Raw genomic sequence first — 27788 nt, 5'->3', positions numbered from 1 at the left:
GGACTAGAGGAGGACGGGGCGGTGGGATCCCTGAAGGTCCTGGTCGAGGCTCCAAAGGACTCAAAGGAATAACTGGAGGCACCGATGAGGGCATCGAAGACACCTGTGCAGGCATCGATGGATGGTGGTGCCGATGGACGCGTTGGCACCGATGGGTGGATCGTGGCACCGACGGACGTATCGGCATCGACGGCTGAGGCATCAGCAGAACTCCCGATGGAGGGATGTGGAACAGTGTTTCTCCTCCCGATGACAAAGCAAGCGGGGAGAGCATCGGAGCCATCGGAGCCATCGGTGACCTGATGTCCACCAGTAGAAAAGCGGCCAAAAGCGCTTCCATTCTCGACAGCAGTGGTGCCAATGCTGCTGGAATCGGGTCAGTGGTCGGTTCCGCAATCGGTACCGGTGTCGGAGGAACCTGGAATAGATGCATCGCCTTGGCGATGTTCTCCTGAACCATTCGGTCCAGTTCTTCTCGGAGACCTGGAGCAAGCAGCCCCGGCTCCGGAACAGAAGAAGGAGGCAGAGGCATAGCCAGAGGGACCACAGTTAAAGGCGGAGTCGCGGCTCCCGATACCCTGTCGGGTGAGGGTTGCCTTGGTGACCCGGTTGCCGAAAAGGTCGGTGCCTTTTCTGGACGGGGCTTCTTCGACGGCGGCTTGGATGATGGTGAGGTCGATGATATCGCTCCCTCAATGGTCCGAGACGTTCGATGCCGGTGGCGATGTTTATCTCTACGATCCCCTCGGTCCTGAGGGGGAGGAGAGGGTGTCAAAGGCCGAGAAGTCGTCGATGCCGGACGATCACCGGCCAGAGTTCGATGCTGGCGCGAAGATGACAGTGCCGGTTCTGATGACGTCGATGCAATTGACGGCATCAGGGTTTGAGCACGGAAGAGAAGTTCCATTTTCTCCATTCTAGCCTTGCGACCTTTTGGTATCATAAGGGCACATTTGGTGCAGGTTAGGACATCGTGCTCACATCCGAGACACATTACACAGACTTTGTGAGGGTCTGTGATAGACATGGTGCGATTACAGTCTGCGCACCAGCAGAACCCCGACGCCATGGCCATGAAAAAATTGAGCCGCAGTAAGGTCGACGGCCAGTAGGCCACGAGGGCCAAACTCGACGGTAATCGACGGAAAACGGGTAAAAAAACTTACTGGAGTACCGCAGCTTGAAAAAGTTGAAGGAGGGACCCCTGTGGGGTAAATTAATTTTTAGTAATCCCGTGAGGAAAATTCCTGTCAGGAATCTCTGCAGGGCTCCTTAACTGCGTGGCTACTGCTGCGCGGAAAAAAGAAGACTGAAGGGGGACCCTGCTGGTTGAAGGGTTAGTGCCATGCTGGGCATGCCCAGTAGGGGCCAGTCAAAGTTCTGGAAACTTTGACAGAAGTGTTCCGTGATTGGGCTCCATCCTGTGATGTCACCCATATGTGAGGACTACCATCCTGCTTCTCCTGTGAGAACAAAAGAAATGGAATATCGCCCCAATAACTTCTTGAGACATGCGCACCAGAACCACAGCCCTCAGTCTGAGCAGCCTTTGAAGCATGAACTCCACTGCCTGCTTCTTCTGCAGGGAGTGGCAAGGGGATACCATGAACATATCCTGAGGAATACTGTGAAATTCCAGTGCATACCCTTTGCGTATCACCTCCACGACCCATTAGTATGACATGATCTCGACCTACCTCCAATAAACGAGAGACAACCCCCATTTCCTGTTCCAAAAGGTGGGTCGGCAAACCTTCATTGGGAAGCTCAGGAAGGTCCATCACCTGAGCCCGTTCCTCTTGGGCTGCCGGGGACGAAAGGACCGAGACCTACCAAAAGGCCGAGTCCGCTCAAAGGTCATCCCTCTGTAGGGACAAAAATGCCTGGAATGCCAGAAACGACCCCTCATACCAAAGAGGCACTGTAACTGTTTCTTATTCTCCATCAACTGAGGCACCGGAGACTTGCCCCACTTACTGGCCAGTTTCTCCAACTCGCTCCCAAACAAGAGCAAGCCTTTAAAGGGAATCTTGGTAAGACTGGCTTTGGAAACTGTGTCAACTGACCAATTTCACAATCAGAGTTGACACCTGGCTGCTATCACCGAAGCTATTCCTCTGGCCGAGGTCCGGACCAAATCACAGCCTATGTCTGCTAAAAAGGTGGCCGCAGGCTCCATAACCGCTCTTGAATTCCCTCCAGACTCATCAACCTGCTGAGAGAGAAACAGACAAGATCTCGCTTCTAGGGCACAACAGGAGGCAATCTGTAAATTCATTGCTACTGCCTCCAAGGCTTGCTTAAGAATAGCCTCAATCCTTCTATCATGTACATCCTTCAAGGCTGCTCCTCCCTCTATGGGATATTCATCCGCTTAGACAAGGCACATATTAGACCATCCACTTTGGGAAAATGCTCTCTCACAGCCGGATCCAAGGGTTACAGGCCTTCCAATGTCTGACCTTTAAAATTTGCCTCTGGGGCATCCCATCCCAGGTCAATCAATTCCTGGATGGTATCCATCACCGCGAAAAAACAAGAGGCTTTACATACGGAAACCAAAATGGGATTCTTCCTCAGCTCTGACATAGTATCCAAACCAGGAACATCCAGCTGTTCCAAGATCTGGGAAATCAGGGACGGCAATTCATCTCTATGAAAGAACTACAACATGGTTTGATGTAGTTCCAGCCCTGGAGGAATTTCCCCATCTTCCAGGGAATCAGGATCAACCTCATCATCAGTGCCATCCAGATTCCTTTCAGGAATACCCGCAGGGAGTGGAGGCAAGCCCCGGCGCTTAAGCCTAGGACTGGAAGAGGGAGGAGCCACTGGCTGAGGGTCCAACTGGACAGAAATGATGGAAGCAGAGGACTGCACCTGAAGAAAGGCTTGTAAGCCTTGAAAAAATTCCACCCAGGAAAAAGCAGCCAGGTCAAGACCAAGCCCAGAAGGAACTGGAGCTGGTCCCACAGAACTGCCCTCACCAGCGGAGGAGCCAGTCAAGGGATAACCAAGATCTGGCGTCCCCCAAGTCAAGGCTGTGACCAAGCCATCATCAGAATTGGAAGAGCTAGGCTTAGCAAAATCCGAGGAAGACAACTCTCCCTGAGCATGTGAGCAGTGCTGACACAGGTTAGAAGTCAGATCAGGCTGAGAAACCTTAATATGACAGGCAACACTAATGCTTAGGCTTCTTGCTTACTGGCACCATCGCTGCAGTAAATATGCATTCAAAACATGCATTTCAAAAATGAAATGCACCCAAAAAATAAGCGCGGCAAGGTACACAGACAACCTCTATGTCAAGTTAAGTGCGTAAAAAGGTTTGTGCACGTAAAATGAGCGCACAATGCATTCGCAGACCTGACACACTGCGTACACCGACAGCCTATAAAGGGCAACAGAACATGCACAAGAACGTGCAAAAATGGCCGCCGCAGCCTACCACGCGGCATTCAAGAAAAAAGCCTAAGTGCGGGGCCTAGCCCACCAGAATCTGCTCAACTCGCCAGGCTGCCCAGTTCCCCCAAAGGAGCAGGAATGAACGTCGGCACAGCGTGCTTAGAATGGAGACCAGAGGAAGTCCTGAAACCCCTCTGTCTCTGATTCAAGTAAAACTGTCTCCTTTTTTTCTTTTAAACCTTAGCTGAGCTAAGCACTTACCTGCTGAGTACAGAGATAGTTTCCGGCTGCTGGGGGAGAGGGCATCTGCCGTCACTGCCACGCTCGGCCTCCTGCACCCCCTACCTTTCAGCTGAACTAGCAGCTAAGTCCATGCTGGGAAACCCAGCTACCGAACTAAGACACACCTTTGAGGAACCATGGAAATCGCCTCAGGAATTCTCAACTGGGAGAGGAACCTTTAGGTATTAACGCAGAAGAGAGGGGCTTTCTTTTCCTTAAGTTAGAATTTCAAATTTCTCCTTTCAAACAGTTCAAAGCAATCCCCATAAGGAGATGCACGTCTACCATCTGCACGAGACAGAGAAGACAGGCAGACTGGGTTATATATACTGTGACATCAGCTTGCTCCATCTCCATTTGCTGGCAGGGATGCATAAACCCACTGGTCCTGAATCCATCTGTCTACATGCTAAAAAATATTTTATTAGGAAAGGAGCAGGGAAGGAAGAGTTGGGAGGTGTAAATTTATGGTATTGCTCTCTTTTCCTAACCTGTGCCTTATTACAGTTTTTAAATATAGAATTTTGGTAGGTGAAAAAGTAACTGATCATATCAAGCCAATTCTACATCAGCTTCACTGCCTCTCAGAAGACAACAGGATACAATTTAAACTCTCTGCTTTGTCTTCAAATGCTTGAATTAAAACTCCCCAGAATAACTCTCCTAATTTATCTCTCTTACATGCCCTCAAGGAAACTCTGGTCCTCCCAAATGACTCTTCTTTCCTATCCTCTGTTGACTGTAGCTAGATTTTCCTGTATAAGATTCCACGTTTTCAGATGTTATGCACCAAAGTACCACCACCTCTGTGCCTGGAGTCATGCTACCTTAAGTTCAGAAGAAAAGCAAAAGCATGGCTTTTCAGCCAGGCCTTTGCCGAGATCCACATTTTCCCTCCCCAAGTATCAGAACTCCTGACAAGGGACCGTATTATACACAACAGGAATACAACTAGATCTTGAAACTATTCACAAATTGGTTTCCTATGGTTCAATTGCTACTCTAATTCAAATTCTGATTTGACTGTAAGCTGTTCAAATGCCTCTGTTCATTTAAATTTATTGTAATCCACCTTGAGACCAACTGAGGGAAAAGGCAGAATATCAAATGCCCATAAACAAACACATGCAAGTTGTTTGTTTGGTTTCATTGTGTTTTTGTTTTGGTTTTTTTTTTAGGACTAGCAGGTTAGACATGTTCAAAATGAATAATAGGAAACATGTTGTAATGTATTGCAGTGTGACAGTCCCAAAACAAGGACAATTCTTAAAGCAAGTTTTCCATTACTTGCCTCCAAATCTGTCTATATGCAACTGAAGATAGAAAAAGGAGATCAGGGACTAAGGGTTATGATATTAAGCTGGAGAAAAGAAGACTCAGAGGAAATATTTATTTACTGGGATTGTGGTAGATGGCTGAAAATCCTACTAGCAGAAATGGTAATAACCAAAACCATGACAGAATTCAAGAATGCTTAGGACACACATAGAGGGCAATGGGACAATCAGGGAAAGAGGCAAGATAAAAAAAAAAAGGCGGTGTCTGGGTATTGGTTCATAAATAGAAATGCATATGTCCATCTACCTAGATTTGTACAGGACCATAAAGTGGAGATGACAAAGTAGAGATGCACAGAGTAGAAATATGATTGTGACAAACTAGCAGGAGAGTGGCTATGGCTGACCACCACAGAGTGAACATAAGGCTTTGGTAGGCATGAAACAGGTGTCTAATCACTTAACAGAAAAACCGATAAGGACCAATTTCCTGAAAACTCATCAAATTTATACAGTTAACAGACCTTTTAGCACAATAAGAACTAGCAAGGCTGATGAGCAGAATCTTGGCTACCCGATGGGGTAAATGATCCTTATCTACCTGCATGCACATTGTATTACTGTGAGGCCCTGTTGGATAGTTCTTGCCTCTCACCAGCAGAGGGCCTTGGAGGGCCTCTTGGATAACTTGGATAGTCCTCTCAGCCCTATGGCCCTGGCTCACAGTTCCTGCTGATGGCCATCTTGTTCCTTTTTGGATAGTTATAATCCAGGTTCCAGGTCTGTTCTTTTCAGGGCTTGATCCTAGACGTTGTCCTAAGTTTCATGTTCCTGTTTACTCCTAGTTTGCTTTGTGAATCCAGTGCTTCTCTTTGCTCCTAGACTGCATCATGTACCCAGTGTTCTTGTTTGGTCCGTATTTGCTTCGTATATCTAGTTCTCCTAAAGTGCTCCTACATTGCTTCTGAGGGCACCTTCATGTCTCTTGGTTTTTCTGCATGGCCCTGTCTTGCTTCTTTGGATGCCTTCATATTTGAGTTCTACATTTCCTTAGTGTGTGCCTTGTGTTTCCTTTTGTATCTGTCCAAGTCCTGCCAGCCACTAGCACCTGAGGGCTCAACACGAAGGGAAAGAAGCCACTGCAGCAGAAGACACCATGCCCCTACTCCAGTTAGAACCCGCCAGTCTCGCCTTGCCAGTGCACTGCAGACACTTAGATTTGGGGTCATACCTCTGGCTGACTACATCATCACAATTACTCTATATGATACTACTGCAAAAGCAATACATTACTCACCAAAAAGAAGAAACAAAACTCCAGACAACAAACTCTCAAAAGCAAAAAAGGGAAAACCAATATAATTCACTCAAAACCACCTGCATATGAAACACAAAAATCTGATGGGAGAAAGTTTCAAACCTCTTACAAAAAAAACAAAAACAAAAAAAAACCTTTTAAGGAAAAAAAGTTTTATAAAAATGTAATAAAGAAAACATGTTTAAAGGAGGATCATATTCATAAACATTTATGCACTTATTCCACTGCTTGCTTTATTGTAATCATTTACCCCTGCTTCAAAAAGCATCATTTATTTATTTTTTTATTTAAATTCAGTCTTTCAGGCACTTCGTAGCGGATTACCTTCAGGTATCTCCCAGTCCCCCAAAGAGCTTGAAATCTAAGGGCCTGATTTACTAAGGCTTTTCTCCCATTCTGTGTCTATGGACAAAATGCTTAGTAAATGAGACCCTAAATCTAGTTCTTATTTCTATTACATTTTAAAATGTTATTCTATTCTTTTAATGATTATATTTTAATAAGAGCCTAAATTTAACCTGTCTTCATCTCCTGCTGTGTCTAATTTTCAAAGCCTTGTTCTGTGGTGGTCCCGCTACACAAAAGTGGAAACAGAAAGGAGGCTGGAAACCTTAGGCTCATTAGTCTAACCTCGGTGGGGAGAAAATTAATGGAGTCTCTGTGAAAGGAAAGGATAGTGGACTATTTACAATCCGGTGGGTTGCTGGACCAGAGGCAGCACAGATTTACCAGGGGAAGGTCTTGTCAGACAAATCTAATTGAAATTATTTTTGATTGGATGACTAAAGAATTGGATCAAGGACGAATGCTCAATCTAATATACTCAGATTTCAGCAAAGCTTTTGATGCAGTCCCACATAAGAGGCTCATGAATAAAATGAGAAGTTTGGGACTTGGTGCCAAGGTGATGGAGTGGATTACATAATGGTTAACTGGCAGCAGACGGCATATACTGGTAAATGGAACCTATTCTGAAGAAAGAATAGTTTTAAATGGAGTGCCACTGGGATCAGTTTTGGGACAGGTTCTGTTTAATATCTTTCTGAGAGACATTGTGGAAGGCACAGAAAGTAAAGTTTATCTATTTGCGGATGATACTAAGATCTGCAACAGAGTGGACATGCCTGAAGTAAGAGAGAATGAAAAGTGATTTAAGAAAGCTTAAAGAGTGGTCAAAGTCTTGGCAGCTGGGATTCAATGCCAAGAAGTGTAGAGTGAGGCATCTGGGGTGCGGCAATCAAAAAGAGCTGTATGTGATATGGGGTGAAAGTCTAATGTGCATGCACTGGGAGAGGGATCTAAGGGTAACAGTGTCTGGTGATCTGAAGGGAGCAAATCAATGTGACAAGGCTATAGCTAAAGCCAGAATAATTCTGGACTGCATAGAGCAAGCAATAACTAGTAAGAAAAGGAGGTGGGAGGTTTGCAAGCGAAGGATACAAGGGTGAGAAACGCTTGCCCTGTGAACATTTCCCCACAGTATAATTACCTTTGAGAGCTTCTTGTTTGGGAACTTTACCGCGACTCCTACCAGCTGTCGCTGACGTCATTGGAGGAGGGGCCGGTAAGGGTCAAAACCGGAACCCCCTACGGCAAAGTTTGAGGTTTGCAAGCGAAGGATACAAGGGTGAGAAACGCTTGCCCTGTGAACATTTCCCCAAAGTATAATTACCTTTGAGAGCTTCTTTTTCGGGAACTTTACCGTGACTCCTACCAGCTGTCGCTGACGTCATTGGAGGAGGGGCCGGTAAGGGTCAAAACCGGAACCCCCTACGGCAAAGTTTGAGGTTTGCAAGCGAAGGATACAAGGGTGAGAAACGCTTGCCCTGTGAACATTTCCCCAAAGTATAATTACCTTTGAGAGCTTCTTTTTCGGGAACTTTACCGTGACTCCTACCAGCTGTCGCTGACGTCATTGGAGGAGGGGCCGGTAAGGGTCAAAACCGGAACCCCCTACGGCAAAGTTTGAGGTTTGCAAGCGAAGGATACAAGGGTGAGAAACGCTTGCCCTGTGAACATTTCCCCAAAGTATAATTACCTTTGAGAGCTTCTTCTTTGGGAACTTTACCGCGATTCCTACCAGCTGTCGCTGACGTCATTGGAGGAGAGGCCGGTAAGGGTCAAAACCGGAACCCCCTATGGCACACCGTCGAAGCCGCACGCGCCAAAGGGGCGCGCGGCTTTGTCAGGAGAAGAAGCTTTCTGAACTTTGTTTTTCCTATGCTGAACCTCAGAAAATAAGAATGTAAGTACATCTCAAATTAATTTCTACGTTTTTCAAACCTCCATTTAAGACATTGAATCGAGAAACTGTGACATAAAGTTTGGCAAGTACTTACGAATATCCCCCATACCAAGCGGAAGGCCCACATAAGGGAGGCAGCAACCTCGTCTCCCATGCAAGGTCAGTCCCAGCCTCAAATATCTACTTTTTTTATGTCAGCAACAGGATTAAACCCGGAGGACATGGCCAATTGGGGAGACAGATTTGGAGCGAGAGTCAGTCTCCCCGGCCGAAGCCATCTCATTGAGCCCCGGGGCTCCCAGTATACCCACTCCACCTGTTTCATCTAAAGGGAAGGATGCTTTTTTGGCCCTTGAGCCAATTGACATCGCTAACCCGGGAGGGGAGATAAAGGACTTATAAAAAAAAAAAAATAATAATAATAATAATAATAACTGCAAAAGGAAGTGAAGAGGTTAAGCTTAAAACAGATGTGATTATATCTTCTTCTGTCTCTGAAGTAACAATGGATGTTATATGGGCTGCTATCAAATCTCTAGAGAAAGCAATAATAAATTTAACAGCAAAATATGAAGATAGCCAGCAAAAATTTGTAGAGATGGGAAAAATAGTGAATACTAATAAAGAAAAAATCGAAAAACAAGAAGGAAGAATTTCTAAAATTGAACATATCCAAAAAAATTTAATTAAATCAGAGAGTTTAAATAAAAAACGGTATGAATATATGGAAAACAATTTAAGGTATTCAAATTTAAGAATATTGAATTTTCCCTATCAAAAGGTAATAGCCCCTAAAGAGATGTTTAATGAATATCTAAAGCAAATATTAAAGATACCAGAACAGGCTATGCCAGCTATTGGAAAAATTTATTATATTCTTAAAAAAAAACTTAAAAAAGGATAGTCAGCCAGAGCAATCCATTGATTTGTCAGGTATTATAGAAATGTCATCTGAGACAGAAATATCGGAGAGTGAAACTGTTTGTCTCTTTTATATTTCCCCCAGAAAGGGATACAATACTCAGGTTATTTTTATGAAATAGAGAGCTGAAATTTCATGGTCAGCAAATCTGGGTATACCCCGATTTATCAAGAGCAACACAAATTAGGCGGAAAGAATTTCTGGGTTTAAAAAGTGAGTGCTTGCTAAGAGGGATAAAGTATTATCTTCGATATCCGTGCAAGTGCGAAATATGGCATGAAGACAAAAAATGTCTTTTCTATGAAGTCACTGTGTTGCAAGCATTTCTAAAATCACATCCTGTAAAAGCAGTTAATGTGGAGAACTAATTATAATATATAATTATAATGTATTTCTTATAAATTTTCTTCAAATACTCGCTTAATAATGGGATTCAATGTCTTATAATTTCTTATATTGTTTTTCTAAATACTGATTGGAAAAAATAATTATAGAGTAAATATTATATTAGAGGATAAGATGATAAATGTCTCAGTATGATATATTGTTTGTTATTATAATCAGTAATAATCAATAAAGAATTTAAAAAAAAAAAAGAAAAGGAGGTGATAATTTATTTATTTATATATTTTTAATTTTTATATACCGAGGCTCTTGTATGAAATACAAATCACTCCGGTTTACATAGAACAGTGAAACGCCCAAAAAATGGGTGGGGGGCTTTACATGGAACTTGATAATGCCCTTATACAGGTCCTTGGTGAGGCCTCACCTGGAGTAGTGTGTTCCTTTCTGGAAACCATATCTCAAAAAGGACAGAGACAGGATGGGTGATCAAAATGGTGTGGGGTATGTATGAGAAGACTTACGAGGAGAGGCTGAAGGATCTAAATATGTAAATACCCTGGAGAAGAGGAGGTGCAGGGGAGATATGATACAGATCTTCAGATACCTGAAAGGTTTTAATATGCATGAACGTCAAACCTTTTCTGTTGGAGAGCAGACAGTACATCTAGGTTTCACGAAATGAAACTCTATGGGGAAGACTTGGAACCAACATAAGGAAATAATTTTTCACAGAGAGAGTGGTGGATGACTGGAATGACCTTCTGGAAGATGTGGAGAGGACAAAATTAATAAACAAATTCAAAAAGGCATGGGATAAACATTGTGGATCCCCAAAGACTAGAGCATGGAAATGAAGAAAAGGGTGTATGGGGGTAACCTGCATGGAGCAGCAGTTGCCATCCTTAATCAATTAGCTTTCAATATTTTGACATAATTGCAGCATCGCTGTCTGCTTCAACGGCAGGGGTAAAACAGGAATTGGATTCAGATGACAGCCAACACTGGGCCCTGACTTTTACAGTCCAGGATACTTTTACACAGACATTAGGGAAAAAGTGCAGGACTGCTTCTACAGCAAGTCTCAAAGCAAAGCGCATTCAACCAGCATTATCTAAATTATCAAGAATGCTCATCCTATAAAAATGTTGCTATTAATATTAATACCCTTAACATATAGCTTGGGGGCAATCTGCATGGATTGGTAGTTACTACTATAAGATACTTGCTGGGTAAACTGGATGGACTATTAGGTCTTTTTCTTCCATCATTACTATGTTACTATGTCATGTTACTATGTATAGGTTTAATCTGAAATTGATCCTGTTTCTCTATTTATGGTATAAGGTACAGTATTAAAAAATAGTAATCCAGAGATAAAGATGCCAAGATCAATCAGATATTCACTTTGCTAAATATGATCCCCTCCTGTTCATCTAAATGTTTTGTTTGAGCAACGCAAAAAGCAGAAGTGAGTGCAAAGTGGTGGTTAATGAGCTGAGAGAGAGTTAAACGTTAATGACCTTGTTCTCTCATCAGGCTGGGTAAATTGAACAAATTCTTGCACGCTCTTGATCCTAATATATAGAGGAATAAACAGCATGGACCAATCTAAAGAGCCATGCAGCTGAAACTAGAAAATTGTATCTGTTGATTATTACTCCCTACTACTCTTTCAACAAGAGTGCACTTTTAAATTCATTTCCATTAGAGGTTTTCACAATGAAATAGAGAACCCTGGAAAAAGATATTTTAGGGCAATAGCTTCCATCATGGCACTCAGTCAGCAGTTGTTAGTCAAACATTCCTTTTAGAAACAAAGCACATCTCATGGAGACACATCCACTGTGTGTATCTTTGTACTTGAAAGTTTAAAACCACAGCTCACATTAGCTGAACTGTCTTCAGGCTTCATGGACTTATCATTATACTATGTAGCAACACAGTTTGACTTAAATGAGGAAAACCAATTTTAAAAATTAACTAGCTCATATTTTTTATTCCACTTGCTTCCTTCCCCAATTGTCTCGTTTATGATGTGAGTAGGGGTGCTGCTGCCTCTGTCCTATGCTCAACCAGTAAAGCACACCACCAGAGAAAGATTCTGGCTTTGCTTTTGTATTTTCTTTCTGTTCTTTTGAAGAATATACCATAGTATACAGTTATAGTCTAGTAGGAAGCCTGTTCACACTGCCATCTCAATTACATGGAAATCTGTGAAGGATTTTATACATGAAAGAGTTGTTTAGCTTAATTCTTTGCTGTATAGAGGGACCATTTAATGGGGAAAGTAGGAGCAAGACCATAATGGGTAGTTCAGTAGAGGAAGGAAAGGTTGGGGAGGTAAATTGGGAGGAGTTTCAGAGGATGGGAGAAGAGAAGATTGAAAACATTTTATCCTTGAGTAGTTCTTCTAGCCCAGGAAATCCCTGTCCTAATTCAATTAATTAGCAAGATCTACTGCAGGACAAGAGGAGGACATGGTAATGGGTAGTGGTACTTGAGGATGATGTCCAAAAACCAAATAAAAGGGTGAAGTTCCTGTGGCTTGAGTAATGTGGTTATTGTGGCAAATTTCGGCCCATGAGAGTAATGAAGACAAATCGTCCTGACGCTGATTCATATAACATCATAAAAATGTCTTAAGAGACTTAGTCGTCCATTCTGCCAATCCATTAGGTCTGTGGATGATAAGATGAGGAAAAATTGAGTTGAATCGTAAATATTTTATAGAGGTCCTTCCAGTAAGGTGCAGTAAATTGATCTCCTCTATCCAATACAGTGTGTTGAGAAAGTCCATACATTTGAAAGATGTGTAGAACAAATAATCATGCTAATTCCAGTACTGATGGTAATCCAGGGAGTGCGATGAAGTGGGCCATTTTGGAAAATATATCTACCACTACCCAGATAGTGTTAATCCCTTCTGAAAGAGGCAGATCTGTGATGAAATCTGTAGTAATACAAGTCCAAGGTCTCTCTTGTATTGGTTATAGTAAACTCCAAGGTCGAGTCCAGGAGTTTTTGTGGGCTGCACAGGTAGGGCAGGATTCTACAAATCGTTTTGTATCCTTTTCCCACTGTGGCCACCAATAGTGACGGGCAAGAAGTTTCTTTGTCCGTTGAAGTCCCAGGTACCCCACAAGACGAGAGTCATGAAGCTCAATAGACAACTCTTTCCCTTAACCGTTTGGGAACAATTGTCTTCCCTAATGGAACTGTAAAGGTGGCAGCGACCGTGAGAGTGTGAGGTACCGACTCAGCTCTGCTAACGTGTGTGGGGAACCACTAGTGTGGTCTGCGACCAGCCTACCCCAGCTGTGTAGGGCGCGCTGCCTGTGTGGTCTGAGACCAGTCCGGCTAGGTTGTGTAGGGCGCGTGATGTCCGGTACCAACCAAGTCTTCTTCAAGCAACTTATGGCCTTTCCAGGGTTTCTTCATATATGTGACCAGAGTTCCTCTTCACTCCACGTATCCAGATTGCATTCCTTCATGTCGAAGTCTCGTCTTATTTCATGTATCCAGAGTGATGTTCCACTTCACATATCCTGGGTCTTGTCTCACTTCAAGTCTTCGTCTTTGATGTCTTCATCCTCTGACCACTGTCCGCCCTGTCAGAGTTGCTGCTCTGTGCAGTAAGTCCAAAAGGGCTTGGAGTAGTCAGAGGACCACTCATGAGACCAACATTGCGTTGTTTGGGTCTCTTTCTGCTGTGTTCAGGTGTGGCTGTGGTTGAGGTCATCGCTCTCCATCTTCAACCCATGCTGGGGCACCTCTCACCTGCCTCGGTGCTTGCCGGAGCTCCTCGGCGGCTGTATCGGGGCCCAGGGGCACACGAAAACACCAGGGATGGAACCGCTACCCGCGTTTCCACAACACTCTCAGGGTGAGTGCTGCCCTACTGCAGCATAACCATAATGGTACTCTAATGACCTGCTCCTATTTCTCAAAAAAATAAGAATTATACCATTGGCAATCATAAGCTGTTAGCGGTCAAGCTAGTCTTAGAGGAATGACGACACATGTTAGAAGTATCCATCTATATGGATCACAAAAACCTAGAACACCTAGCACAGGCACAGAGGCTGAACCCCCAGCAAGCCCACTGATCATTGGTTTTTAATTGGTTTGACTTCGAGTTGAGGTACCATCCCACGGAGAAGAACAGATTCTGAGGGCTCTCAGGGGTCTCAATGACATATCATCTATCCTGCGAAGATTGTAATCGCTGCCACATTCACAGTTGGGAAAACCGTGGTTTCCCAGTGACTACATCAAAAGGTTCTTCAGTGGGTTCATGTCACCCACCTAGTGATCACTCAGGTATCACCCGAACCTTAGAATTAATATTCTGACACTACTGGTAGCCCCAGATGAAAACCGACATAAATGCTATGTGGACTCCTGTCCACATCTGACATGAATAAAACTGTGCAAGCTAAACTTTGGAGGATTTTTACAGCTGCTGCCAGCCCCCAAGGAACCCTGGACCCATTTGGCCTCTGACTTTGTCACTGACCTTTCCCTCTTTGGTGCCAACACCACCATTTGGACGGTAGTGGCTAGATTTTCGAAGATGGTGCATTCCACACCCCTTCTGGGCCTCCAGTCAGCACCAGAACTGGCTAAACTCTTTGTCCAGCATATCTTCTGTTTGCTCGGACTCCCTCTTCACATTCTCTCAGACTGGGGTGTACAGTTCATGACCCACTTCTGGAAAAGCTTGTGCAGGAAGTTTGGAATTATGTTGGATTTTACTTCAGCTTACCACCCCCAGAGCAATGGACAAACTGTGCGAGTAAATCAGTGTCTCAAGGCCTTTCTATAAGCCTCCCTTATCCCATGGGCAGAATTCTGCCATAATATCCATTTAAACAATTCCACTGGCTCATTGCCCTTTTATATAGTGTTCAGACATTATCCCCGTACAGCAAGATCTGTTCTGATTTCAGTCTTTTGCCTGGCAGCAATCCTGATAGAGTATGAATAACAGGAACTTTGGCAGAAGACATATCGCCTCCTACAGCAAGTAGCAGAGTGATTTAAAATCAAGCAGACAAGCAATGTTGTCAAGCCCCTAAACTTCTCCCAGGAAGCCTGATTTGGCTCAGCACTAAAAATCTATGCTTGAAATTGCCCTCATTGGGCATTCGTGGGTCTATTCCCCATTGAACAACAACTCAGACCAGTAGCCTACAAATTCAAATTACCTCCATCTCTGTTAAAACCTGCAATTCTCTCGTGGCTGGGCCAACTGCCTCTCCAGGTCACAGAAGTCTCCAAAAAAAGGGACACCCAATTCAAAGTCCATGAGATCTTGGATTCCTGGAGGGACCAAAATCAATTATAGTATCTAATCTTATGGAAAAACTATGGACCCAAGAAGAATTCTTGGGAGCCAGCCTCCAACCTTCAAGCCCCCCCAGCTAGTACATGAGCTCCACTGGAGATTCCCCAAGAAACCCAAGCCTAGAAGACGGGTGAAAGGCCTTTGAAGGAGGGGAGAATTTTACATTTGGCAGTTCATGGGAGGGCCCCACAAGCCTCTTCACTCACCTCTGACATGGCCAGACACGTCCAGTGGTCAGAACACAGCCTCGTGCTCCAAACGCCAACCAGTACAGCCCAATACATCACTCCTGCCACAATTCCTTAGGTGTGCACATGCATATGGCACATTATATAGGCCCAGCAGCAGGAAACGCTGGCCAGCCTACTTAAGCAAGGGCCTCGCAGTACTACCTTAACCTCAGCAACAGGTCTCCTTCCTTAGCAGTGCATGTTGATTTTGAGTTCCTGGTTTCTGTGTTCTGCATTCCTGATTCTTCATCCAGCCTTGCCTCATCCAACCTTCCTTGTCCAGCTTTGCCTTGCACTGCCTGTCTCTTCCAGTGTCTTCCATGGGTACTAGTCTTCCCTTGGCCTGACTTCCGGATCTGACTTCTTGCCTGGACTGACCCAAGACTGTCTGCTGTCTGAACCTGATCTCTTGCCTGTATCTAACCACAATTGCCTGCTGCCTGGACCTGACTGTTTGCCTGTACCAGACCACTCTTCTGCTGCCTGCCCAGAACTTGGTCTTTCTCTGAAACTGTTAGTCTGCTGCATGTCCAGACTCCGGCATGCCATTGGACTCTTGCTCTAGCTATTACCCTAGGGACCTGCCTAAATCCTGATGGCCTGCAGAACCCAAGGCTCAACCTGTGGGAGAGATAGGTGTATAGGTGAAGCTCCAGTCGGTCTCGCGACAGGGCACGTTCGTCAGCTGCCGGCAACTGCACAAAGGGCTCACACCCACGCCACCCTTCACATGACATTGCTAAGCTTGTTAGATGACCCTCATGTGGGATTGGAAAAGGGCAGAGAGTGATGGTACATATGGATCCTTAATCTGCTTTTGATACAGTACAGACCATAGGATCCTGTTGCATCGTTTGCAAGGGATGGAGAATAGGGAGTTTGAGTTAATTCTCCATTTCTTGTGGGTAGAATCCAGAGGGTTGTGAAGGGTAACTATATGTGAGAGGCAGGACTAGTGAGGTCAGAAGTGCCTCAGAGGTCAATTATCTTGCTATTGTTATTTAATCTATATGTGGCTCTACTAGGGTAGCTGATCAGGTTGTTTGAAATTACGGTAAATATTTATTGTGTGCAGATAACCTGCAAACTTATTGGCTTTGGGGCAGGAACAACACCCAGCCATGGATAGACTGGAGTCTTTTCTTGCTGGGTTGGAACAAGTATTTCTGAAAATAGGCTGTCTTAATAAAGTTTAAATGGAGGTTTTATGGGTAGAGAAGTTGGATTCTGAATGACCACATAGGGAAGTTTTGGAGGAACAGTTAAACAAGGTTTTTAGCAGACAATTGAGAAATTTGGGGGTGATTATTGATAGTTCACAGGATGCAGGAGCAGACTGACAGCGGTCTGGACCACAGGCAATAGAGGCCATTGGCCCCTAGCCTCCCATCCAAAGCTAGGAAAGAGTGTTGTGGGCCTACAGAGACTGCCCTATTGTGTGAATGATCAGTTCACCCCTGTTTGGACATGATTGCACAAGTCAAAGCACCTTGTAAGGCTTGCTTCCTGCAATTTTGTTAGATTAATTAACAGCATGCACTTTTTAGTAACCAGGAGATCCTAACTATGGTCCACGCATTAATACTGACAAGACTGGACTACTGATATAGCTTATTGGTAGGGCTACCAAAGAAATAATTACATTGTGGACAGACAGTTCAGAATGTGGTGGTGCAGATAGTTGCTGGAGTTAAGAATTGGGTCAGCATTTCTCCCATTTTAAGAGATTTGCAATGTTTGCAAATTTCAAATTTCTATCAAGACTAAGTTTCATTTTTAAGGCATTATGAAGGGTGGGTGCTAGCTACCTACAGGAGCGTTTGGGCTTTATGAACCAAGGTGGAACTTGTATTCCTTGCAGAGAGAGGTGTAGTTTGTTCCTTCTCTAAAGGAGGGCCCATTGAGTATCCACAGGGGACAGAGCTTTTAGGTTCATATGCCTGAAATGGTAGAATGCATACCCCTAGAAATGTGTCAGGAATATTTGAAGTTTCAAAAAGACATAAAAGCCTATATTTTCAAAAAGATTTTCCCTGAATATTTTTATTATTCTACTTTTTAATTTTACTGTTTTATTTATTTACTTTTACATTTCTTATGTTCTTTATAAATGCTGTACCTTGCTAAAAGATGTTTATCACTGAGCATGTAATAAATGTGAATATATAAATAACAGCAGAAAAAGACCAACTGCCCAATTCAGTCTGCTCAGTTATTCTTTCCATACTGCAAGGATATAATCATGCTTCCTGCCACAACACGATCACTTAACAAGATATCTTTCCTTACCTGGGAAAGATTTTGCTGTCTTTGTCATTTGTACTCTATCATTTTGAGCATATAAGCATACAAGATCACCCACTTTGTTCAAACCCAGTTCCTTTCCCTTCCCATGTCTAACCTCAATGCTTTATAATAATCTAAATAGCTACCAATACTAACATTACCATTTCCAAACATTTAGGTTTCCTAGGTCTCCTGAATAGCCTGCCAGACAGACCCAGTGTCACGGACTTGGAAATGTGGACTATTGACAGGGCCATGGCATGGTACCGAATCGTGAGGCAGAGACATGGTAGGGCAGTTGAGGTCGAGGCCGGCGGAGTCCATTCAGAAGCAGGTGGCAAGCAATGATCAGGGCAGGCAGCATCTGCCCAAAGGAGTGAGCTTCTTTTTATTTTAAGAGCAGTGCTGATGTCATCAAGCCAAACCACAGGAAATCCGGCATGCTAGCTCTATAACGCTGGTGAGTTGCTGCTACGGATCCTTATCTGGAGCAGCAGGATGCAGCAGAGAAGCAGGATGCCAGGAGCCATGCTGTCAGGTCCCCACGGGTTACAAAACACAGCGCTGGGCTGGCATCCAGTACCTCGGGACAAGGAGGTACAGGATGCCGGCCGAGGTGCAGCACCCTGTGGTCGGTATGTAGCAGTACCCCCACCAAGCTCCCAAACAGCCCTCCTTCCAAGACCCCTTTTCCTAGGCTTATGGGGAAAAAGGCACTGAAATCTTTTAATCTTCAACAGAGCATTGATGTTTTCCACTGGTTCCCATAACCTTTCCTCAGGGCCATAACCCTTTCCATCAACTAAGTAATAAAATTAGTTTCTTATCTCCTTGGAGTCTATGATTTTACTGATCTCAAATTCTGCATCAGGGGCAAATCAGACAGGAATGGGAAAAGGATTTTCTTGGAATATCTGCTGAAAACCAGTGGCTTAAGTAGGGACACATGGAAGGAATTAGAAATACAAAGGGAAGAGGGAATATTAATTTTGTAGGTCAGCGGGTTAAATTGTTTTATGATATGACAAGGTCCGATAAATTTAACAACAAATTTGAAGGAGGACACCTTGAGTCAGATGTTTCTAGTTCTTATTTAACAATCTGTTTATTATAACAAAAAGAAACATATATCCAAATTGTAATAAACCAAATAAAATGCACTCCTGCATGGTACAACATGTACAATCAACAAGATTTCCATTTTGTTAAATTTTCAAAAGATGTTTTCAATCTCAGGCGGATGTTTCTAGTTCTGAGTCAAACTTTATCTCCAGGAGCAAACTGAGGTGCCGGTCTACACTTCCGGTCAGCACACCTTTGGTAATGGTCAGCTGCTTTCATGAGACGAGTCTGAGGATTCTCCCAAATCTCTTGACAATTGGATGACAGAAGATCTGCCTCTGGAGTCTCCATGGACAACTAGAGAGGTATAGATATTGTAGGATATCTTTGAAGCAGTTCACAATCCATAATAGCACATTGCCTTTTTTCCATTTACTTTTTAATTTTCTCAGGAGTCTCTCATGAGGGAGTTTTTCAAATGCCTTCAGAAAATCCAAATACATTATATCCACTGGCTCACCATTATGCACATGCTTATTAACCCTTTCAAAAACGTAGCAGATTGGCGAGGCAAGACTTCCACTGGGGTAAATCCATATTTGCTGTGTCCCATTAAACGATGTCTATATATATGTTCTGTAATTTTGTTCTTTAGAATAGTTTCTATGATTTTTCCCAGCACTGTCATCAGTCTATAGTTTCCCATATCTCCCCTGGACCCCTTTTTAAAGATCAGCATCACATTGGCCACTCTCCAATGTTAGGTACAATACATGATTTAAAAGATAAGTTATAAATTATTTATTTATTTATTTATTTTTAATTTTTATATACAGAAGTTCTTGTGGGAATTACAAATCACTCCGGTTTACATAAAACGATGAACTGCCCAACAGCGGATGGGGGCTTTACATAGAACTGTAGAACATAAGGAACAATAAAACCGGATGTCAATTTAACATAGTAATAATAAATATAATATAATATAATATGTACATACAATTTAACTATTTAACGTAGTAGAGATGACCTGTCAAATCTACCATATAGATATAATTACTAGTAAAAAACCTGCAATAACATTTTTCAATTCTTTCAGAACTCTAGGGTGCATACCATCTGGTCCAAGTGATTTGCTACTCTTTAGTTTATCAATTTGCCTTATTACATCTAAGTTTACCATGATTTGTTTCAGTTCCTTTGAATCATCATCATTAATTACCATGTCTGGCATGGGTATGTCGCCAACATTCTCCTCAGTAAATAGTGAAGCAAGGAATTCATTTACTGTTTCCACTATGATCTTTTCTACTCTTAAGTACCCGTTTTACCTACTAGACCTTCTCGTCTTCTTATGCTCAGAAGAGTATCCCTCCTCACGGTTCAGGCTCAAGTGCTTTGTAGTGTACAGATTAAAAAGGCAGAAGAGAAAATCTCCATAGAATTTCCTGGCTAGGGGAAGAAACAACCATGGTAAGCAACTGATTTCAGGCTAACTAGTTTCAGACTCTAAGAAAGCCTGTTTTAAAGTAAAACACAGAGACCAAAGTTATCACATCACAGCTCACTGGGCTGTGGAAAACCTGGAGCAGCAAGTGAAGATGAAATGCAGAGCTGCCACATCCTGCAGGGAGTTTAGACCAGTCCTGGCTTTGGAACTTGCATCTCAATGCATTGTGGTATTTTTTTTTTAATCTTTTTATTTAGCAAATCTGCAGACAGTACAAAACATTCCTAAGGACATAACATATGCAACTCAAAATCCAACATAATAATCTCTGGAATTGATGTATATAGTTACAATTACTAGCTGCTAAATCCCCTTAGTAATTATTTACTACTAAAGCCTTAGCCTTCAGTCCTGTATATTTTATTTATTTTATTTTATTTATTTAAAATTTTTATATACCGGCATTCATGTTGCAAACACATCATGCCGGTTTACATATAACAGGGGTGTACAGTGAACAATTCAATAACCTATTTGTGTAGAAGGAAGCAGTTACAAATAACAAGGTAAAAGAACTGGGAGGAGAGAAGAAAAGGGAGAGAATAACATTAGGTATAGGTATTTACATTAGTAATAACATTTTTACATGTGGAAGTGGTAGAATCTGGCTGAATAGAATTAATCGGTGTCCGGGAAAGCTTTTTTAAACAGCCAGGTCTTAAGTCTCTTCCTGAAGGTTGGGAGGCTGGGCTCCTGTCTAAGGTCCGGTGGGATGGAGTTCCATAGAAGGGGGCCGGCTGTTGAAAAGGCCCGATCTCTCAAGGTAATGTGTTTGGTAGTTCTGGCTGGGGGCACTGAAGAGATCCTCTGAGTGTGTCTCTTGTTGGTCTGGAGGAGTTATAAATTTGGAATGGGAATTGTAAGTCGAGTGGGGTGTGTTGATGGATGGTTTTGTATATTATGGAAAGAGATTTGTAGAGGATTCTAAAGTGAACAGGCAACCAGTGGAGATCTTTTAGGATTGGAGATATATGGTCCCTCCTCCTGGAGTTTGTCAGTAATCTTGCCGCAGCGTTTTTGTAACATCTGGAGGGGTCTAGTATAGGAGGAAGGTAGGCCCAGTAGGATAGAGTTACAGTAATCGATCTTAGAAAAAATGATAGCTTGTAGAATGGTTCTGAAGTCCTGAGTGTGGAAGAGTGGTCTAATTCTTTTCAGAACTTGGAGTTTGTGGAAACAGTCCTTGGTGGTTCTGTTGATGTAAGCTTTAAGGTTCATCCAGTTATCAATTAATACTCCTAGATCTCTCACCTGTGTAGTAGTTGGGATAGTTGGAGGATTAGAGATGGCATTGTTATCTGGGGAGATGAGAAGCAGTTCTGTTTTAGAGGAGTTTAAAACTAGGTTTAGGTTAGCTAGGAGATGTTTAATTTCGAAGAGACAGTTTTCCCAGTGAACCAATGTTTTTGTGTAAGATTCTTTAATGGGTATCACGATCTGGATGTCGTCGGCGTAGAGAAAATGTTTGAGGTTAAGGTTGGAGAGGAGTTGGCAGATAGGTAAAAGATAATGTTAAAGAGTGTAGGTGACAGTGAGGAGCCCTGAGGGACTCCTATGGATGCGTCCATTCGTGAAGATTCTTTGTTCTGTATCTTAACCTTGAAGCCTCTGTTGGAGAGAAAAGATTTAAACCATGAGAGAGCGGTGCCTGAGATACCTATAGAAGCCAGAATGGAAGTGAGAATGGAATGATTGACCGTATCAAAGGCGGCTGATAGGTCCAGTAGAATTAAGAGGAAGGATTGGCCTTTGTCAAGGCCCATTAATATGAAGTCAGACATGGAGATGAGGAGGGATTCTGTGTTCAGTGATTTGCGAAATCCGTATTGTGATTGGAATAGGATTTTGTTTTCTTCTATGTATTCGGAGAGTTGAGTATTGACAACTTTTTCTAGAATCTTGGCTATGAATGGGAGATTGGCGATAGGACGGAAGTTGTTGGGGTCTTTAGGATCCAAGTTGGGTTTCTTGAGTAGAGGTTTGATGGAGGCCAATTTGAGGTCGTCAGGATATAGTCCTTGGGAGAGTGAGCAGTTTATGATGTCCGACAATGTTTTAGCGATGGAGTCAGGGATGGCCAGGAGCAGTTTGGTGGGGATAGTATCCAAAGGATGGGAGGAAGGTTTCATTCTTCTTATAAGAGTTTGTATCTCTAAGATAGAGATGGGTTCAAGTGTTTCCAGACCATTGTTGTTGGGGGATGATTGTTGAAGAGACTGGTAAAGAGCAGGGTCGGTGGGATTAGAAGGCAGATGAGTTAGAAGGCTGTTGACTTTGTTGTGAAAATGAAGAGCAAGTTCTTCAGCTTTGGGTTGTGCTAGGTCGTTGGGAATCTCCTGTGGGATGATTTGGGTGAGATTGGAGACATAGGCGAAGAGGGCTTTTGCGTCGAAGATTAAGTGGTGAATCTTGGATGCATAGTAGTCCCTTTTGGATTTAGAGGTAGTTGACTTGTGTTGATGGAGGGTGGCTTTGTAGATGGATCGTGTATTGGTGCTTGGGGATTTGCGCCAGTCGCTCTCTTTCTGTCTTAGATTTTGTTTTAGCTTTCTTAGTTCTTCCGTGAACCATGGTTGTCTTTTGGAGGCGTTTGGGAGTGATTTTTTGGTTGCTAGCGGACATAGCTTGTCGGCTATGGAATCTGTGATGGCTTTCCAAGAGCGGAGAGCTGTGTTCGGGTTTGAGAGATCAATGGATGGAAGTTGAGAGGCTAGGTGTGAGCTGAGGTCTTCTGTAGAGCAGGATCTTCTGTATGGGAAAGATGGTGAGGGCCCTTTGGAGGTGGAGGGTTTATTCAATGAGAATGCGGTTGAGATAAGTGAGTGATCAGACCAAGGGACCTTCTTGCTTTTGAGGCGTGAAGAATGTTTGATGCCTGGGTTAATAAAGATAAGATCCAGCGTGTGGCCTGCTTTGTGTGTGGGTTTGGTAACTAATTGTTTGAAACCCAGGGCTGAGAGGGCTGAGAGAAAGGATTCACAGCTGGATGATGGGGTAGGGTTGTCCACATGCAGATTAAAATCTCCTAGGATAATTGCTGGAGCGTCCAGTTTGATGAGGGTTGTGATTTCCTCTACTAAGGGGGAGGGGTCTGTCTCAAGGAAGCCCGGAGGGGCGTAGACGAGTAGGATTTGTAGTTGTTCCGAGGTGAAGAGACCCATTTCTAGCTTAGAGTCTGAGTTGTATGGGTGCTGGATGAACCCGAGGTCTTTTTTTGATGCAAATAGGAGTCCTCCTCCTCTTTTTTTCAGTCGGGGGATGGAGAAGATGTCGTAGTTTGATGTGGGGAGTTGGTTTATAATTGCTGTGTCCGTGGGTTTGAGCCATGTTTCTGTTATAGCACATATATCTGGTTTGGTATCAAGGAGATAGTCGTTGAGGATTAGAGATTTCTTGGACAGAGATTGTGCACTGAATAGTGAAAGTGAGAATACAGTGAGGCCTAAGAGTTGGGTGATGGGTGTTATCAAAATTGGGGTGAATGATTTAAGGTTTCGGTGTAGCGCCTGTCGTTTGTGTTGTAGTATGAATGATCTGTTAGGTTTTCCTATTGCTGACAGGCTGTGTTGTAAAATAGGTATTGGGAAGGTGGGGAACATTTTAGCGTGTAGCGCTTGTGTTGTAGTGGTGCTGCGTTTGTGCTGTTGATGGACCGGGGGGAGAAGGCAGTCTTTGTGAGTCTTTTGCTTTAATGTAGAGTGCTGAGAGGTAGTTGTTTTGCTGTTGCTTGAGTGTTGTTTGCTCAGGATGGTTGCTTGTTCAGGATCGTTGCTTGCTGAATGCTTGTAGTATGGTTGTTTGCTCAGGATGGTTGTTAGCTGACTGCTTGCAGGATGGTTGTTTGCTGAATGCTTGTAGTATGGTTGTTTTGCTCAGGATGGTTGTTAGCTGACTGTTTGCAGGGTGGTTGTTTATATAGTTTATATATGTGTCTATAGTTTAACAAGAAACATTTATTGTTGATCAATATAAGACCAGTAGCAGCCCCATACTTTGTCATACATAGGCATCTTATTCCTTACCATGTATGTTAATTTTTCAATGATTGCTATCTCATGAAGTTGCTTGCGCCAGTTCTCCAGCAAAAATGTCAGTTTCCAAAAAATGGCTACAGTGAATCTAGCAGCATTTACCAATTGATTGCAAAGTTTATGTTTATCCACACCCAGGTTTAATTCTTCAGACTCTCCCAGCAGACAAAACTTAGTTGTGCATCATAAGAACATGCCATACTGGGTCAGACCAAGCATCCATCAAGCCCAGCATCCTGTTTCCAACAGTGGCCAATCCAGGCCATAAGAACCTAGCAAGTACCCAAAAACTAAGTCTATTCCATGTTACCATTGCTAGTAATAGCAGTGGCTATTTTCTAAGTCAACTTAATTAATAGCAGGAAATGGACTTCTCCAAGAACTTATCCAATCCTTTTTTAAACACAGCTATACTAACTGCACTAACCACATCCTCTGGCAACAAATTCCAGAGTTTAATTGTGCGTTGAGTGAAGAAGAACTTTCTTCGATTAGTTTTAAATGTGCCACATGCTAAATTCATGGCGTGCCCCCCCTAGTCTTTCTATTATCTGAAAGACTAAATAACCGATTCACATCTACCTGTTCTAGACCTCTCATGATTTTAAACACTTCTATCATATCCCCCCTCAGCTGTCTCTTCTCCAAGCTGAAAAGTCCTAACCTCTTTAGTCTTTCCTCATAGGGGAGCTGTTCCATTCACCTTATCATTTTGGTAGGCCTTCTCTGTACCTTCTCTATCGCAATTATATCTTTTTTGAGATGCGGCGACCAGAATTGTACACAGTATTCAAGGTGGGGTCTTCACCATGGAGCAATACAGAGGCATTATGACATTTTCCGTTTTATTCACCATTTCCTTCCTAATAATTCCCAACATTCTGTTTGCTTTTTTGACTGCCGCAGCACACTGAACCGACGATTTCAATGTGTTATCCACTATGACGCCTAGATTTCTTTCTTGGGTGGTAGCACCTAACATGGAACCTAACATTGTGTAACTATAGCATGGGTTATTTTTCCCTATATGCATCACCTTGCACTTATCCACATTAAATTTCATCTCCCATTTCAATGCCCAATTTTCCAGTCTCACAAGGTCTTCCTGCAATTTATCACAATCTGCTTGTGATTTAATTACTCTGAACAATTTTGAATCATCTGCAAATTTGATTACCTCACTTGTCTTTTTCTTTCCAGATCATTTATAAATATATTGAAAAGTAAGGGTACCAGTACAGATCACTGAGGCACTCCACTGCCCACTCCCTTCCACTGAGAAAATTATCCATTTAATCCTACTCTCTGTTTCCTGTCTTTTAGCCAGTTTGTAATCCACGAAAGGACGTCGCCACCTATACCATGACTTTTTACTTTTCCTAGAATCCTCTCATGAGGAACTTTATCAAATGCCTTCTGAAAATCCAAGTACACTACATCTTCCGCCTCCTCCACCTCCTTCCAGAAAACCTTAACCATATCCAGTGACCCTAGCCTCCCATTATTGTGTGACTGCAGGGGAAACTGCATAATTAACTTGTTGCCACATATTTCATAATCTCCAACAGAATCAACATTCCTGAAAGCTTTTTCACCTCTTATTCAATCATCTAAAGAGTAATGTTGAGCTAATCCATACAGGCTTATTGTTATCAGATTACAGGTTCTCTCTCTCCTTCCTGCCACAATGTGTTGGAAGAGCTGATCATCATTAAGGATTAACTTTCCTGAAAAGTGATAATTAAAAAGTGATAGACTGAATGTTAGTGATCAATCTATACTTGATGGAATAAGGATAAAGAAGACAATAATTCAAGAAAATAAAAGAAGGAAAGGGACAGAAAGAGAATATTATATGGGGAAAGGGTAAGGGAAGAAATATAAGAGAGAAAGAGGGAAAGAGAATTTAAAAGGGGTTAACTACTTATTCCTTCTGTAGATTTTAGATGTTTCTAGATAGAACTCAGAAGTCCCATTTATTTATATTTATTTATACATTTCATTTATGGATCACAATGTAGCAAAGAAAACTCAATATGATTTACAAACTAAAACAAACATATACACTGTAGCATACAGTTGCAATCCCGAGTTAATGATTCACTAATTCCCAAAGCCTCCATGTTTTCTTACCATTTTGTAAAGATCTGAGACACTGATTTGATCAGAATCCACTACCTCAAAGTCCTTCCGTGGCACCAAATCCAGACCCAAATGCCTAAAAAAGAAAGAACTGGATAGTATCACACATATACAATGGTATATACTATAAAGACACAGTAACTTATATAATATGCATGGTAACTATTTAATTCATATATTCAGTGATATACAGAGGCTCAGATAATGTGCTGTATATGTACTGTATTACAAATTCAGAACTAAAAAAAATGGGAGGCAATATTCAGCCATTGGCAGGCTTGCAAAGATGATAGAGTTGCTTACCTGTAACATGTGTTCTCCTAGCACAGCAAGATGTTAGTCCTCACATGTGGGTGACTTCATCAGATGGAGCCCGTCACGGAAAACTTCTGTCAAAGTTTCTAGAATATGACCAAGCACACTGAGCATGCCCAGCATACCACTATCTACGCAGGGTCCCTTTTCAGTCTTGTAACATATAATTATGACAAATAGAAAATAATAAACCCAGGAGAAACCCAACTCCGCAGGGTAGTAGGTGGGTTTTGTGAGTACTAACATCCTACTGTCCTAGGAGAACACCTGTTACAGGTAAGCAACTCTGCTTTCTCCTAGGACACACAGGATGGTAGCACTCACATGCGGGTGAATACCTAGCTACAGGCTGCTCCCATACAAACATCGCACAAGCAGCAACTTAACTAGGTGCCAATGGGCACAAAAACTAGTGCTGTTGGAACAAAGGGAGTCAGCCTGAACCCGAAAAAAGGGCCTGAGGCAGGAAGAGTTGGGTTTAGTTACTGAAAAGATTCAGCAAGACCAACTGACCGAAATGGCTGTCACTTTAGCTTTCACTGTCTATTTATTTATTTGTTTTTCTATACCGATGTTCATCGGACATATCACACCGGTTTACATTGGAAACAGAGGAGTCTGTTAAGAGTGGACTTCTAGTTTTACAATGGATCATTGTGTCGTTTACGAGTAAACATTTTTAACATTTTACATTTTTAGCATTTTACATTGAACATTTAGAATTGTATTTTTTACATTGAACATTTTGCCTGGAACATTTAACATGGAACATTTTACTTGAAACATTGAACATTTTACATTTAATTTTGCGATCTGTTGTATTATGACATGTTGTATTGGGCTTTATGACATTATGTAGTGGCTTTATGACATTTTGTAGTGGGGTTTTACATCAATTTGTGTTGGGACTTTGAGGATTGAGGAGGTCAGGTGGGCGATTCTTGGTGTTGGAATAGGAATGAGTACAGTGTTGGTAGATCGAAGAGTTCTCTGTGAAATTTGGAAATGAAGGGCAGTATTCAGCCAGTCGAATTTTTCAGTGTATAATGCTTTGTGAATGAGTGTTAG

General features: G+C 42.6%; 1 protein-coding gene across 4 annotated transcripts in view; it reads right to left on the bottom strand.

Moving 5' to 3' along the window:
- Window positions 1–27788, bottom strand: part of DOCK3 (dedicator of cytokinesis 3) — a 1203328-nt gene that overhangs the window by 678706 nt on the left and 496834 nt on the right. For all 4 annotated transcript variants that reach the window (XM_029599541.1, XM_029599543.1, XM_029599542.1 and 1 more), the window contains one exon: window positions 26397–26481. In XM_029599541.1, coding sequence (XP_029455401.1) covers window positions 26397–26481 — 85 coding nt within the window. The remainder of the gene's footprint in view (window positions 1–26396; window positions 26482–27788) is intronic.

The sequence above is a fragment of the Rhinatrema bivittatum genome, chromosome 4 (genome assembly GCF_901001135.1).
Source record: "Rhinatrema bivittatum chromosome 4, aRhiBiv1.1, whole genome shotgun sequence".
In the NCBI taxonomy this organism is placed as follows: Eukaryota; Metazoa; Chordata; class Amphibia; order Gymnophiona; family Rhinatrematidae; genus Rhinatrema; species Rhinatrema bivittatum.
This window is presented reverse-complemented; position numbering and strand designations above follow the sequence as displayed.